Below are 17,440 nucleotides of genomic sequence, written 5' to 3' on the forward strand. Positions count from 1 at the left end.
AAATGTTGTGGCCATTTGTACCCCATTTCAGCCTATTGCTCCTTCACCTGCCACCCCACTCCACACTGCTGCCGCAAACTGTGTTATAGCAGGAACATCTTCAGGTGGCGCTGTGGGTTAAACCACAGAGCCTAGGACTTGCTGATCAGAAGGTCGCGGTTCGAATCCCCGTGACGGGGTGAGCTCCCGTTGCTCGGTCCCTGCTCCTGCCAACCTAGCAGTTCGAAAGCATGTAAAAGTGCAAGTAGATAAATAGGTACCACTCTGGCGGGAAGGTAAACGGCGTTTCCGTGCGCTGTTCTGGTTCACTGGCCACATGACCCGGAAGCTGAATGCCGGCTCCCTCGGTCAATAAAGCGAGATGAGCGCCACAACCCCAGAGTCGGTCACGACTGGCCCTAATGGTCAGGGGTCCCTTTACCTTTTACCCCGTTTCAGCCTATTGCTCCTTTACCTGCCACCCCACTCCACACTGCTGCCGCAAACTGTGTTATAGCAGGAACATCTTCAGGTGGCGCTGTGGGTTAAACCACAGAGCCTAGGACTTGCTGATCAGAAGGTCGCGGTTCGAATCCCCGTGACGGGGTGAGCTCCCGTTGCTCGGTCCCTGCTCCTGCCAACCTAGCATGTAAAAGTGCAAGTAGATAAATAGGTTGTCTTTGTCCATGGAGTTTTCTTGGCAAGGATACTCGAGTGGCTTGCCGGTTCCTCCTCCAGGTGGATCACGTTTGGTCAAAACTCTCCACTATGACCTGTTCATCTTGTGTGCCCTGCTCGGCGTAGTTCATAGCTTCTCTGAGTTCTTCAAGCCCCTTCGCCACGGCAAGGCAGTGATCCATGAAGCTGGATTTAGAAGAGGCAGAGGAACCAGAGACCAAATTGCAAACATGCGCTGGATTATGGAGAAAGCTAGAGAGTTCCAGAAAGACATCTACTTCTGCTTCATTGACTATGCAAAAGCCTTTGACTGTGTCGACCACAGCAAACTATGGCAAGTTCTTAAAGAAATGGGAGTGCCTGATCACCTCATCTGTCTCCTGAGAAATCTCTATGTGGGACAAGAAGCTACAGTTAGAACTGGATATGGAACAACTGATTGGTTCAAAATTGGGAAAGGCGTACGACAAGGCTGTATTTTGTCTCCCTGCTTATTTAATTTATATGCAGAATACATCATGCGAAAGGCTGGGCTGGATGAATCCCAAGCTGGAATTAAGATTGCCGGAAGAAATATCAACAACCTCAGATATGCAGATGACACAACCTTGATGGCAGAAAGTGAGGAGGAATTAAAGAACCTTTTAATGAGGGTGAAAGAGGAGAGCGCAAAATATGGTCTGAGGCTCAACATCAAAAAAACGAAGAGCATGGCCACTGGTCCCATCACCTCCTGGCAAATAGAAGGGGAAGAAATGGAGGCAGTGAGAGATTTTACTTTCTTGGGCTCCATGATCACTGCAGATGGTGACAGCAGCCACGAAATTAAAAGACGCCTGCTTCTTGGGAGAAGGGCAATGACAGGCCTAGACAGCATCTTGAGAAGTAGAGACGTCACCTTGCCAACAAAGGTCCGTATAGTTAAAGCCATGGTTTTCCCAGTAGTGATGTATGGAAGTGAGAGCTGGACCATAAAGAAGGCTGATCGCCGAAGAATTGATGCTTTTGAATTATGGTGCTGGAGAAGACTCTTGAGAGTCCCATGGACTGCAAGAAGATCAAACGCATCCATTCTTAATGAAATCAGCCCTGAGTGCTCACTGGAAGGACAGATCGTGAAGCTGAGGCTCCAGTACTTTGGCCACCTCATGAGAAGAGAAGACTCCCTGGAGAAGACACTGATGCTGGGAAAGATGGAGGGCACAAGGAGAAGGGGGCGACAGAGGATGAGATGGTTGGATAGTGTTCTCGAAGCCACAAACATGAGTCTGACCAAACTGCGGGAGGTAGTGGAGGACAGAGGTGCCTGGCGTGCTCTGGTCCATGGGGTCACGAAGAGTCGGACACGACTAAACGACTAAACAACAACAACAGATAAATAGGTACCACTCTGGCGGGAAGGTAAACGGCGTTTCCGTGCGCTGTTCTGGTTCGCTGGCCACATGACCCGGAAGCTGAACGCCGGCTCCCTCGGCCAATAAAGCGAGATGAGCGCCACAACCCCAGAGTCGGTCACGACTGGACCTAATGGTCAGGGGTCCCTTTACCTTTTACCCCGTTTCAGCCTATTGCTCCTTCACCTGCCACCCCACTCCACACTGCTGCCGCAAACTGCGTTATAGTAGGAACATCTTCAGAGCGAAAGAGGCCTGACTATTTCTCCCCGTTGCCAATTTGGTTCCAGGTACTTCTTTTCCTTTTACATTAAGAAACAAACCCCATCGGTTCCTTTTATGTATTCTCTTTTTGACGGCCTTTGCATTTAATTGCCACATGACTATGCAATGCGCATGTCAACACGCTGTAATCTAGAACGGTTGCGCCTCCTGCATATCCTCAGAAGGCAATTTAAGGCAGACAGTGGCAGCATTTCGACACATCTTGTGATTTCTCCGGAGGCCCCACAAGAAATTAGGTATAAGTCATACCTGTAAATTCCTTTTTGCACCGGTCTCTGACGCTTTCCTCCAAGCCTTCAAGTTGTGATTTAATTTTTTCGTATTCTCGTTCTGCTTGTTCGCTTTGCCGTCTATAAGGAATAGAAACAGGGAGTACAGAAAAGTTACAGGCTGTAAAAATAAATCATTTTACAACACAGCCATGCAAAAGGCCAGAGGGATCTTCCGAAGCGCAGTCTTTCTCCTCCTGATCTTTTAAAACTGAGAAGGCAGAGGGGTGGGGGAGAAGAAAAGAAAACAATAGGCTGAAATTTAAGCTGGCACAAAATTAACAAGGCTTTATTGATTTTACTGCAGCCAGGATTGTTTAAAAATTTACCTCAAAGAATGGATTTTATTCAAAAGAAAACTATTAACTGTTGAATGAAGTTGAGTAATAATTGCTGCTGGCCTGTTCCACAGTTGTTTATGAACCTGGACTAATGGCTGCGTGCTTTATCAATACCGTTCTTAATGCTCAGGTTAGTTGCAGCCTTTCAACATTAGTCATGTGCAAGTTTCAATTTAAATCTCATTGCTGTAACAAGCACTCAGATTACCCTCTACACAGTTAGGTCCCCCCCCCCAATATGTTTTTCTAACACGTATTCATTCAGAAGGGAAACACACAATTTTGAGCATGGGGGACTAGTTGTGAACAAGAAACACTTGGAGTATCCTGTAGGGTGCAAATTTGTTCAGACACTGCACAGAAACACAAAACCTGTGAAGTTTTCAGTTGTGTGACTCATATTCTGGGTTTCTGCAATCGAAACAGATTTGATAACCTCCACTCATTTTTCTGGTCTTTCGTAAGATAACTCAGATATGAAACAATGCCTCTCCTTGCAAAAATATACATTATAAAGACCTCAGACTGCAAGTTCAGCATAGATTTCCCCCACCCAGGAAAGTTTCCTGAATACAGGTGGTAGGAACCTAAACATCCTAATCCTTTCCTACAAAAATACACCTGTATTTTGCATTCCAAAGTCCCCCAGTTTCTTCCATGAAGTTGTTCTCTGAAGACAGATATAATGACCCTTTGCTGTTTCCAATACCATGTTAGAAAGTCTCATCTGCCTTTGCTTTGACTAAAGATATACAATACATACCCACCTCCCATCATGACATGTACAGAAAATGCGCAGTAAACCAATCATCTTAATATTTAGAAACCTTCAAAAACCGGCAGAAAGAAATGCTAACCACATCTATCTTCCCCACATCCTGCTTAGAATATTTCTTTGATTGCACATATGTACAGCTCCAAGACATAGGATGATTAGCATCAGTGAGGGTTGAAAAAAAAGCCCTGAAGCAATGTGATATTCTATTTCACACAGAACCGCATGTGTGAACACTGGGAATCATCACAAATAATTTTCTTCATATTTCTCTACAGACCCATTTCCCTTCACCATCAGCTTTTGCCTCCGGCATTTCAATATTATCTGATGACTGATAACCACATCTTACCTGTAGCAGAAGATTGAGATGATGATAATAGCCACCATGGGAATTAATACCAATGGCAAGATCAAGCCTAGTGGTATGTCACTCACTTGGGTATACTCAACTCTTCCTAGGATCCATTCTTTGAAGCCAAATTTCACCTAGATAAATAAGTGCACTTTGTAAGTTAATAATCAGACAGCATGATTTTATTATGCATTATGATGTTTTAGATCTATGCCCCTTTGTTCCCCGTCCCCCAGAACAACTAAGCTTATGTTCCCAGATATATCCAAAGAATATAATATATTCAAATGTAGGATAGATAAAGTCCAACCTTAAACAGTATTATGAGTGCCAAGTTAACTTGCTTATCCTAACCATGTCTACTCAGAAGTAAGTTCTACTGAATACAATGGGGTGTTTACCCCCAGGTAAATGGGGTGAGGTTTGCAGCCTAACTAATTAATCCTTACTATATGCTAACAATTCAAAATCATCAAAATGGGAGAGGATGAAGGGAGGCCAGTGGGTAAGGATAGCACAAACACAAACCACAGTGAACGGATTGCCCAGCATAAAACATCAGGTTTAATTAGAAATTTCTACCCCACCTTTCAGGCTTAAGGGACACCCAAAGTGGCTTCTAAATTAAAACACAGAAATAAAATAACAGTTGTTATGTACTGAAGTTCTCACCCTGGGCCAGCAGGGGGATACTGTAGATAGTTATGCAAATGAAGGATCAAAAGTGACATTCAGTGATTGGATAGTTTGTATGCAAATGAAGGATCGAAAGTGACGTTCAGTGATTGGCTAGTTACAGAAAATGGTTACTGTTGCATTCTAGTGGAGCTCTATATAAGCAGGCTGACTGAGCTCCTCAGTCAGTTCTGTTCCAGCTTACAAATAAAGAGCTGCTTTGGAAGAATTGCTGTGTCGTCTGCTATGTCTACCCACAATTCAACAACAGTAACTCCAATACAACCAAAATCAGGAGCATAACGTTGATGAAAACGGCAGCAAGGGGAGAGAGAATGGTAGAGGTCAAAATAAAATATGGCAAAACTACAGTAGGAGATTATAAACATAGGGAAGATTAAATGCATGGAAATCATAAAAGAGAGTCTTTCTACTCTCCCCCAAAAGAGGAAGCTAACTGGACCTCTCTAGGGAAATGCCTTTAAGAAGGCCTGCTCCTGCATCGCAGCCAAGTGAAAGCAGAGAAAGGCCTCAGATGGGTGTGCAGGTTTAGTTAGTCCTTCACTTAGTATTACCCTACCTAAATCCGACTGCCGCCTACAAAGCTTTCAACTCTATGAAGTTGCAAAACTTAACCCAGACTTAAATGCTAAATACACAATCAAAATCAAACACAAAACCAGCAACAAAATTATTAGATCAATCCAAACGTTTTAAAAAACAAATGTATGTTGACTAGACATCTAAAAGACAATAGCAAGGGGATCTGGCCACTCCTGCACACCAGGAGTAAAAGGTAAAGGACCCCTGGACAGTTAAGTCCAGTCGAAGGTGACTGTCTTTCAGGCCGAGGGAGCTGGCGTTTGTCCACAGACAGCTTTCCGGGTCATGTGGCCAGCATGACTAAACGGCTTCTGGCACAATGGAACACCGTGATGGAAAACAGGGCACTCGGAAACGCCGCTTACCTTCCCACTGCAGTGGTACCTATTTATCTACTTGCACTGGCATGATTTCGAACTGCTAGGTTGACAGGAGCTGGGACAGAGCAACGGGAGCTCACTCTGTTGTGCAGATTCGAACCGCCGACCTTCTGATCAGCAAGCCCAGGAGGCTCAGTGGTTTAGACCACGGCACCACCCGTGTCCCAATACACCAGGAGTAGCAACATGGGGCCTTCTAGATGTTATTGGACTCTATCTTCATTAGCCTGCAGCCATCATGACTAATGGTCAGGGATGCTGGGAGTTAACTGTCCACAAGCATCCTCAAGGCTCCACATTGACTACGTCTGCTGTAAACATTAAGCTGTGGCACTGTATATCAGATGGATTGAATGTGTTTTTATTGTCTTAACTTCGTAATTTTCTTTTTGGATACCACCACAATATTTGTGAATGGTGAGTGGTTTATAACTTCATTCTTTCAACAAATAAGACCGCAGTTCCCTGGGGTGCAATTCCCAGATCACATGTTTCACTGACTCCTCCAAAAGTACTGCTTCCTTAAGCTGCTGCTTGGGGTGGCTTGTGCTGGTAGGGTGGCCCTGAATCTAGATCAGAGTTTCCCAAACTTGGGTCTCCTCTACAGCTGTTTTTGGACTACAACTCCCATCATCCCTAGCTATCAAGAACAGTGGTCAGGGATGATGGGAATTGTAGTCCAAAAGCTGCTGGAGACCCAAGTTTGGGAAACACTGATCTAGATCGATGCACATTTCAGTACCAGCACAGCCTAGGCCTTAGCAAAAGAAAGCTAACACTTGCTTTCACCCATTCTGTTTCTAGGCAAGGAGTGGCAAACGGGAGAATGGTTTTCTTCTGCCCGTGCTCTTTGGAAGCACAAATCATGCGTAAAAGAAGGCTCTTTATTATTGCCACTTCAAAACAAGATGCCCTCTGTGCCGCACACCTTATATGTGTTGTTAAAAAGACAGATAAATGTGACCTACGCTGAATTCTGGCAGGTTATTAACCGTATCTCTCTTCTGCCTTCTCTTGGGCGGGGGCTGCACTTCAGGTGGCTCACAGTACAAATCGTTCTCCGTCAGGGTTTTGATGACGCAGGGCTCCTCTCCCACAAATGCTCGCGCCTCTTCCAACGTCATAGCTTTGTTGAGATTACTGCCCTAGACAGAAACACAGAAACACTAAGCCACCTTAGCTATCAACTCGCTTCATGGTGTCTGGGAGCGGAGGGGAGGAGAGGGAAGGAAAAGGATAAAAGCTTTCATGATTAATACATTCATGTTTCGCACAGTTCCATCTGAAAACCAAACAGCTGGATTTGATATCGATGTGGAAGAGGAAATACCCTCAGGGTAGCTGACGTTCTGAGGCAAATCTGTAAGCCTTGTTCATGGAAGCTGTTTCTGCAGGGCAATGAGAATGCCAGCCTAGAGTTACAATAGTCAATATCATCCCCTGGTGGCAACAGGGGGTATAAATAAGGTCAAAGAATGTCAGGAGAACTTGCTGATAAGGACTCAATTCTTGATTTCAGCAAGAGGAAACCCCACTGACAAGAAACCTTTAGAGGCATATGTCAGCAGGCAAAGACAGGTCTCCTCCACCCCTAAGTAGCACAAAAAAAGGAATTTATGCTCCCCACATTCAGATAACACTAGTCTTTGAAAACAGTGTTTGGAATTATTCCAGTCAACCGTTTGCATCGTGTTAACGCAAGCAGGAAAGAAAGCGCCATATGCAAGTATGAAAGGGCAAAGCACACTGAGAGAAGTCATTTTCCTGACACACTTACCTTTGCGTGAATAAGTTTATTGACTTGTTTTTTGACACCATCAGTGAAGTTTTCAAAGGTTGGATCAGCAACATATTGAAAGTCTTTTCCCACCTGATGACCATCCATTTGGAGAAGCACAGTAATTCTGTAATTTTCTGGGTCCTCCAGCACCGGTGGTGATAAGAAGACTAGAGTGGTGTCATTGATCTTTGAGATGGTTTTTCCTTCAAACTAAACAAACAAACAAACAAACAAGTATTGGTGATCACTGGCAGGTAAATTTTTACATTTTTTCTTTATCCTTCCCTCCCTCCTTGTCTCACACATATACAAGCAAATTCAATGTGCAAGCTGTCACCTCTCTCTTGCAATCTCATACACTTTAGTCCTTTATCGAAAGTTGGTATTTTTACTACTGCAGCACTGGTAATTCATCTCTGTGTCTATCGAATTGGTAAAAAGCATGCGCTACTTCATACGCATTGTTTTAGGACGGATAATCATAGGTGTATCCCAGTGTATAAACAGTGCATTTCTGAATACAGTGGTACCTCGAGTTACATACGCTTCAGGTTACATACACTTCAGGTTACACAGTCCGCTAACCCACAAATAGTGCTTCAGGTTAAGAACAGAAATCGGGCTCCGGTGGCGCAGCAGCAGCAGGAGGCCCCATTAGCTAAAGTGGTGCTTCAGGTTAAAAACAGTTTCAGGTTAAGAACAGACCTCCGGAATGAATTAAGTACTTAATCTCAGGTACCACTGTACTAGGTTTAACTGGACGCCATTCTTGCCATCTTTGACACAATTAATTTTGCTAATCATTTTTACACCACAAACTGTGAATTTCACTTGTAGTTTTATGCAATGTCAGTGCTTCTTCCAAATTAACCTTTGCATACTAATTTGTGAGTTTACTGCATGGGTAGACAAACTAAAGCCCGGGGGCCAGATCCGTCCCAATCGTCTTCTAAATCTGGCCCGCAGACGGTCCAAGAATCAGTGTGTTTTTACATAAGTAGAATGTGTCCTTTTATTTAAAATGCATCTCTGGGTTATTTGTGCGGCCTGCCTAGTGTTTTTACATGAGCAGAATTTGTGCTTTTATTTAAAATGCATCTCTGGGTTATTTGTGGGGCATAGGAATATGTTCACCCCACCCCCCAATATAGCCCGGCCCCCCACAAGGTCTGAGGGACAGTGGACTGGCCCCCTGCTGGAAAAGTTTGCTGTCCCCTGGCTTACTACATATCAGATCATGTTATATAGGGGCTCATACAGGGGAAAAAACTATTCAAAACATTAAAATTACAATTAATAATGTGACTAAAACAGGAAAAAAGCAGCAACAGCACAAAGATCAAAAATCCCCTTGGTTCCTTTAACATATTTCCAGCTGGGCAAGAAAACTATCCCCACCTTGAAGTGGGCACAGCAAAATTCCTTCTTATAGGAATTACAGTAATAGGAGGGAAATGGAGGGGAAATCTGCAAGAGTACCACATAAACATTTTCCTTAGCTTCCTCCCTGAGTCATGTGAGCCCTGCAGAGCTTGCAAGTGGCAATTTGTGCCCCACGGACTCACCCTTTTCCAATTATGCCACTCAAAACCTATTAATTAAATCCTAAAGTTCTTGACCAACTACTGAATCCACTAAAACTAACAAAGAGAAATTTCAAGGCTTTTTGGATTAGGTACAGTTTCAGTATGAACCGACTGGGACCCTGTGCCTCTTCCATGAGAGCCCTGGAGGGTAGCAACATGAGAACGAGCCTGTGATCTTTGGATGCAGGGTGCTATAGAAATTTAATAAATGAATAAAATACTGCCCACACTGTATTTCTGTACAAAGGAGAGACGATGGTTACCTTTTGTACCTCCTCTGTCTGCCTCTTCCTCCTCTTCCTTGATGATCTCTCGACAAAAGGCTTAAATATAACTTTCACAGAGAAATGCTGGATAATATCAAAACCAGCTCCAACGACTGTAATATTTCGGCCTCCGCTAAAATATAAAAGCACAAATAAAACCATGTATCCCATTGTTCTCCTAATGTCTACTCAGAGTAGACTTGGTGAAGTTCAAAGACATTTTAAATGGGTTCATTAATGGGACTTTCCTGGAGTAGGGTTAAGTTGACTGTAACCCTTAATCTGTTTCAAGTGGAGTAGGAAGAAAGTCATGAACATCTTATTAATTTGATACATTATTCTTAAACAAAACAGAGCTCTGCCTTTCTTGAAGGTGATGACTTCTGTTTTAGAAGAAATATACAATTATGCTACATTTATTATGTTTGCTTAGACCCAGGATACTTGTTATCTAATAATTACATTGAAAGCAGAGAGGGGGGAAACCTTATAATTTCACCTCATTAAAGTTGAAGACTTTATTTTCCTACAAAAGAAATATTTCATTACCTGCAAATGCTGACTTCAGGTGTGATCTTGCTAACTGTAGGGTTTTCACTGTAGGTAAATGGTTCATTTTCTATCCTTCTTTCATTGCTTCCATGCCGTACTGTTACAGGAACAGGCCCTTCCTTGCTATTTGGTCCAGTAACGCAAACTATTTCTTGCCCAAATGTGATACTAAATTAAGAAAAAAGGAGAGAGAAAATCACATCAAGACTGACTTCTACAACCTCCCGAACCCCAGCCCACAGGAAAACGACATCATTTCCTCAAGTGACACAGAGAATACCAGCATTATTTAGTCTAACATTTAGAATATTAAAATGGGGCTACATTCGATATAATGTGCTGACCTTTAAAGTCCTAAATGGCCTCGGTCCTGTATACCTGAAGGAGCGTCTCCACCCCCATCGTTCTGCCCAGACACTGAGATCCAGCGCAGAGGGGCTTCTGGCGGTTCCCTCACTGCGAGAAGCCAATTTACAGGGAACCAGGCAGAGGGCCTTCTCGGTAGTGGCGCCTACCCTGTGGAACGCCCTCCCATCAGATGTCAAGGAAATAAGCAGCTATCCTATTTTTAAAAGACATCTGAAGGCAGCCCTGTTTAGGGAAGTTTTTAATATTTAATGCTGTATTGTTTTTAAACACTTGATTGGGAGCTGCCCAGAGTGGCTGGGGAAACTCAGCCAGATGGGTGGGGTATAAATAAATTATTATTATTATTATTATTATTATTATTATTATTATTATTATGGCTACGTAAGAGAAACAGTGAATGTGTATAAGCATGAACATCTGAGAAACCAAGTTCACTAACATCCAATGCAAGTACAGTGGTACCTCGGGTTAAGAACTTCGTTCTGGAGGTCCGTTCTTAACCTGAAGCACCACTTTAGCTAATGGGGCCTCCTGCTGCTGCCATGCCGCTGGAGCACGATTTCTGTTCTCATCCTGAAGCAAAGTTCTTAACCCAAGGTACTATTTCTGGGTTAGCGGAGTCTGTAACCAGAGGCACCACTGTACCCCTTTGTGCTGGGTATTTGAGAAGGGGGAGAAGGGGGACGTCAGGAGAGCAAAGGAGTGATATGACTGCGATTGACTGACTCTGGGCTTATGGCCCAGCCATACCCCTCCTATAGATAGCTCCTTTAGATACCTTTGCTCAGGGTAGTACTTTCGTTTCATTTTCAAAGTCACAAGCAGCTGGGACATTAGTAAGAGACCACAGTCAGGGTTGGTCTCTCCCCAAATGAACCCATGGAGGAATCTCCTTAAGGGGCCTGGTGCATATGAGTTAACAGTCCAACCCATCACGAGACTTTGCCAACTCAATGCCCGGGCTGTTGATGTTGGGCTGCCAGAGTGGTGCTCCCAGCCAGTCTTCTTCCAAAGTCCCTCAACATGTGGGCTGCAGGTTCTGCTGCCAGCACACAGACATTCAACAATATTGGAGTGTTCCTGCCCAGATAAGGACAAATTCGTGGAAGTTAGTTTTGGACTGTTTTGACCTAATGCTTTGTATGACTTTCATCTTTCCCTGATGTCCCATTCAGATGTTTGAGGACCACCTTCACTTTAAGGTTCTAAAACAAAATGCTATGGAAGCTTGCCTATTTTTAAGTGAGATCTCTAGCCAAGGGGATCTGGTGGTCCTTTCTGAGTGTTGACATATTTTGCAAAAAGCAAAGGAAGTCCTGCTTTCACTCTTCTATATACTTCTTTATGCCTCAATTAGCTTCATTTCTCTCCAATAATTTCATGTCAGTCGTCAGTACCCTCCACAGCCGAAACAAACACAAGGAAAGTGCAATAGTAAAGCCCTATTTAAGTCATCAGAGTAACAGAATGAACACGACACTTGCAGACAACACTATATGCAGCTTCTGTACAAATTACCCATTTCCCTTGTCTTTTGACTGTAACATTTAAGGTGATCTTCACAAATTTAAAGCACTTTTCTAGCTCTGTTGCTCAGAGCACTGCAATCTGGTACATGTTTTCAGTGTTAGGTGCTGACTTGTCCGTGTCTGCTAACATGTTTCCTGAAATGCTATTTGGCACTCTAATGGCAATGCAACAATACTACCGCATTAGAACCTATCACAACAATTGCACTTCACATTTTACTGTGCTAACTGTGTACTAGTCATCGATGGTTCAGACCATGCCGTACTGTATGACCCCTTTCGCAAGAAGGGTCACAATCCATGCTACATAAAAAGGAATAATCAAATGTATGCTGCTGAGGTCTTTTTGAAAGTTTGGTGATGAATAATAATCCAATGTGGGTTAAACCACAGAACCTAGGATTTGCCAATCAGAAGGTCGGCGGTTCGAATCCCCGTGATGGGGTGAGCTCCTGTTGCTCGGTCCCTGCTCCTGCCAACCTAGCAGTTCAAAAGCACCTCAAAGTGCAAGTAGATAAATAGGTACCGCTCCAGTGGGAAGGTAAATGGCGTTTCCGTGTGCTGCTCTGGTTCGCCAGAAGCAGCTTAGTCATGCTGGCCACATGACCTGGAAGCTGTCTGTGGACAAACGCCAGCTCCCTCAGCCAATAAAGCGAGATGAGCACCGCAACCCCAGAGTCGGTCACGGGTCAGGGGTTCCTTTACCTTTACCTTTAATAATCCAATAAAGGCTGATTCCATGAATATCTCTCAGCAAAGACTGAAATCAGAGCACTGTGGGAGCTTTTAGCTCAGTTGGTTAGAGCGTGGTGCTGATAACACCAAGGTTGCAGGTTTGATTCCCATATGGGACAGCTGAATATTCCTGCAGTGTTGGGGTTTCTTCATATGTACGTTGTCCATGATATTAGGCCACTGTAAGAATCGTTAGTAATGTTTCATCAAACAATACCCACATGGCGAATCAAGTATGAGCTATGAACCTTAGCTGCGTGTTCCCCTACTAAAATATATACATGGGAAAGGAGGATAATGTGAGAACTGACCCCTCTGAGGATTGAACTTCCAAGAGCTGTTCATCTAAGTGGCTGCTTGATTCTAAAGTCATATACTGTGGACAAAATCAGTGTGAACTCACACTAATTTGATTTAGATAAAATGAGAGAAAATATTAAGTTTCCGTTGCGTCATTAGGATCTGCGGAAAACAGTCCATGGGGGAAACAATTTAGGTGGGGCTACGGTAATTCAGAGGACGCTAAGATGGCTGAACGTTCCACTGACAGAGGTTAGAAATCTACAATATAGATGGCATGACCACACCTAAGAGAGGAAAGGCAGCTTTATAAGTCCTTATACTTACACTTGACAGGGTACATTATCGAGGTAAACTTGAACATCTTGAATAGAGCCAGTGTCCAGGTTTGTGCCACTGATAGTTAAGAATGTCCCTCCAGCTTTGGTACCAATTTGAGGACTTATTCCTGTAGGTTCAGGATCCTGTCATGAAGAAGTCAAAAACTGGTTAAATTCAGTTTTTACTCTCACAAAGGCACTTTTTTAGGTTTGGAAATACTACCATGAGGAAAAAAAATGGATCAGGGAAGAAGGAATGAAAGAGATTATGAACCGGCTTCTATTTAAAGCTTACACTACTCTAAGCTGCTATTGATTTCAAGGCCTAAGCTACAACATAATGGATTAGCTGCCTGTTCATTTTTTGAGGATTTCATTTTGGGCTTACTGTTTTCAGTCATGGTTTCAGTGCTTCTTCCTCACACTTTCCTGGAATATAACTGTTATCAATGACAGGAGCAACAAAGCAAGGCCCGCAGCGTTGTGAGGCAATGTGAAAGCAACGGGTTTTTATATTTGCACAGAAGGCAACTGTCCCCTCCTATTCTCTGTGGGAAGTTGGCTAATTTGGAAAGTATCACTTAAAATAGGTCTGCAAAACTTGTGATAGTCTTGAGTCAAATATAGCCCAGCACAAGCTTGATAAACTTCCTGCCTGGTGCTGCAAATGTGGGAAGCTGGAAGTGGCAGGCCACATTAAAGAGGTGGCAGTCTGCATTCAACTCGGTGACATGTTGTGTAGGAGACCTGACTTAGCAAGGGGCTTAGCAATGCTGTGAAAACGTACCGTTCTATGGTTCTGGGACCACCCAAAAATTGCTGCAAGCTCACCTACTATCAAGGCTTTAAAATTGTATCCTAAACGTACCCTGTGCCTCATTGCACAGGGCCAAATCACATTGCAAAGGCCAAATCACACCAACGGTTTTTTAGAAGTGCAAAAGCCTTTTGTAAAATTAACATCTCCCATATTTTGCAGTGTATCTTAGCAGAATATTAATTGGTTCTATAGCTCATCCTCTGAAAACATGACACAATTAAGTATAATGCTATCTCGCTTTATCTGCTTTATACTTTCACAAGCCAGTTTAATCAACTTCAAACAATTAATTCAAAACTTATTCCTCTTCTGGTGGTGGTGGTGGTTGTTGTTGTTTTATATAGCCCTCTCCCAAATTTGCAATATATTTTGACTAATTGGAACTAACTTCAGCCTTGCCCACAACCCTACCTTCTGTTGTCAGTTCCTTCATGCCTTTTATTCACCAAATTTATCAAAACTTTTATTTAATAGCTGGAATATCACACACACCACAATCCTGTGTATGTTTACTTAGAAGTAAGCTCCAGGGCAGCCTTAATGTCTCAGTGTTTAAGAACTGTCAAAGTCTATTCATTTGGAAATGGAATTATGTATGCAGCCTTCAGAATTCAGAGCACCTAATTTAAGAAGAGGCAGACATTGCTCACTTTTACAAAAATGTCAACACCAGGCATCCTGCAATATTGGTTTAGGGGTAAAGATAGTCTATGTATGTAGAAATGTGCAACTTTTAGGAGATGTTTTAGATGCTCTTGCAGGAGACACAAGCTTTACATCATAAAAACTTGAGGGAAACTGGAATGCAATACCATGGAACCGCAAATGACATCCTTACTGCAAATGCAAGGGAGAGGTGTTTACAAATGTCTCTGTAAGCCCTTATCGATAGCTTACAACCAGCAAGACATCTTGGGGGAAAAGAACTGAATTGCACAAGGGAAACCAGATTCAAAGCCTGACTTCATCATGATGCTCACCAGGAGACCTTAGATCAGTCATAATACTTGCTCTCAGTCAAGCTACCTCATCACAGGGGTGTGGTGAGGATAACATCGGATAACTCCTCAAGTATGCAGTTTTGAGGTCTGGGAAGGAAGGGATGGGAGCAACTCTAAGGTTGCCATATTTCAAAAAGTAAAAACCAGGACACCCCCATAATTGTTGAGCTTTTTAGGAAAACCTGAAAGATCCAGGACAAAGCACCACCTTTCGAAAATCCCCCACACGCGTCAATTCCGATCCCATAAACTTTAAGGATCATATACCGTATTTTTCGCTCTATAACACGCACCCGACCATAACACGCACATAGTTTTTAGAGGAGGAAAATCCGTAGGCATGCCACCCGTAGGCATTTCCTCCATAACACGCACAGACATTTCCCCTTACTTTCTAGGAGGAAAAAAGTGAGTGTTATGGTGCAAAAAATACGGTAGATTACAAGTTGACCCAAGCAAGAAAAAACAGGGAAGGGCACCTTCATAATATATCTTTAGGCGCCAGGCAGAAATGTTTCTCTATAATCTTTGGCTGATTAACATCCTATGGTTTTTTAAAAAAATGTACTTGCAGGAGGGGGGTATTGTTTTATTTTTGTTTTATGCTCTTGTTTTGTATTTTTATGTTGTGAACTGCCCTGAGGTCTTCAGATGAAGGGTGGTATGCAAATTTAATAAATAGTAAGAATAATAATGATAACAACAACAACAACAACAACAACTGGAACACACATTGAAAAGCACTCATAAAAGCACAATTTTTCAGAAGCCCAGGGAAGCAGCACTCTCTGCAGAATACATTTAATGTTCAGCTGAATTGCCCTAGAATGGAACTCAATGCGCTGCAGTGCAAGTCGCAATGATTAACATTTTGCTTTGATATTCAAGAGTACAGCACTCTTATATAAAGCCTAAGGAGCTCTTTTCAATTTTTAATTGTATGTCAGATGGTATTTACTCCCACACTAGAAGCCTGCATTGTCTCTGTGTGTCTTCAAAAACCATGTTTTCAAAAACTATCGCATGTTGTTGCTGTCTCGTTTTTCCTTGCAGCTCCCAGAAAGGAGGCAGCAACCCGAGAAGAATGAACCGAGGCGCATGCCACGTGAGCTTCTCTTGCACCAGTCCAGCAATGAAATGAACAAAAACACTGATAACTGAGAGTGGGAAACATAGATCTAATGCAAACTCCAGAGGGAGCCCTGTGGAATACAGGGTTACATGTATATACCAGCTTCCTCAAAACAGCTGTTAATCAGAAGGTTGGTGGTTCGAACCCCGTCCCTCTGAGATGTCTGTGGACAGGATTCCTGGGAGGGAGTTAGACTAGACGACCCTCGGGGTCTTTTCAAACTCTAAAATAATCTATGATTCTATGAATTCAGCGGTGAGAGCAGGTGCATGGACACAATGATGAAAGAGTCATGAGCTGCCCTTACTACTGAAGTGGAAGTGCATACCCCATGCACACATGTTGTGTGTGCATTAGAGCCAGGGTGTGTACCCATACCTGCTGAGTTAGGTAGAATAGTTGTAGTCACTTGGATATAAATACAGAAACTACTTATACAGGATCTCCGATTGTGAAATCCTGGAAAAACAATCAATGGACTAATGTTCTGATTCCATATAAGGCAACTTCTTGTGACCCTAACCATGCACATACCAACAAAACTGGTTACAAAAGTTATGCACATGAAAGAGCCCTTTTGCAACATAAAAAGAAGCACACACATCCTTGTCCTTTTAATATAATCATCTAGTGCTCAGCAAAGCTGCCTCAGCACACCTAATGTTTTCCTTAATGGGCCAATAAAGCAGGCCAATAAAGCAAGTGCTATAAATTTAATGAACGGCGCTTTTTGGAATGAAACTGCACGTTGGGGTTGCATGTGAGGTTTTAAATTTCTTGCTGTTTGGTTAGATAGTGCTGATCTCACAATGAACTAGTTACCAACATCAAACAGTTTCATATAGTTATAGCTAACCAGATGGTGCAAATCTATTCTTAAAAACGGAACAGCAATGTTTCTTGCTTGGGTCAACTTGAGCTGTTCTCAGTGATTTGTTCGGTTGGGCCAACGCTGAATATGTAGTTCAGAAAAAAATACTGTCCATAATTTGGCATTAAAAGCTGCTACACATAATTCTGGTTTTGCCAGAAGCGGCTTAGTCATGCTGGCCACATAACCAAGAAAAACTGTCTGCGGACAAACATTGGCTCATCTCGCAACCCCAGAGTCGTTCGCAACTGGACTTAACTGTCAGGGGTCCTTTACCTTTTTACACATAATCTTATTACTTGCGGTGACTACTCAAAGCTACAGGACGTGTGATTATGCATGATCAGCTGCAACATCTGATAGAAAGGTTGCATTCAGAGATGAACATGCTGGAAAGATCTGCTGTGAACCTTAGGATTGTGCACTATCCCTTCTTTCTCCCACA

General features: G+C 43.0%; 1 protein-coding gene across 4 annotated transcripts in view; it reads right to left on the reverse strand.

Annotated features, from left to right (window-relative positions):
• PLXNB2 (plexin B2) overlaps window positions 1-17,440 on the reverse strand; it is a 349,645-nt gene that overhangs the window by 37,735 nt on the left and 294,470 nt on the right. For all 4 annotated transcript variants that reach the window (XM_053406823.1, XM_053406826.1, XM_053406825.1 and 1 more), the window contains 7 exons: window positions 13,179-13,315; window positions 9,916-10,086; window positions 9,364-9,499; window positions 7,512-7,724; window positions 6,703-6,879; window positions 4,074-4,210; window positions 2,586-2,686 (listed from right to left, as the gene is read on the reverse strand). In XM_053406823.1, the coding sequence (XP_053262798.1) occupies window positions 2,586-2,686; window positions 4,074-4,210; window positions 6,703-6,879; window positions 7,512-7,724; window positions 9,364-9,499; window positions 9,916-10,086; window positions 13,179-13,315 (1,072 nt within the window). The remainder of the gene's footprint in view (window positions 1-2,585; window positions 2,687-4,073; window positions 4,211-6,702; window positions 6,880-7,511; window positions 7,725-9,363; window positions 9,500-9,915; window positions 10,087-13,178; window positions 13,316-17,440) is intronic.

This window comes from Podarcis raffonei, chromosome 10 (assembly GCF_027172205.1).
Source record: "Podarcis raffonei isolate rPodRaf1 chromosome 10, rPodRaf1.pri, whole genome shotgun sequence".
NCBI classification, from domain to species: Eukaryota; Metazoa; Chordata; class Lepidosauria; order Squamata; family Lacertidae; genus Podarcis; species Podarcis raffonei.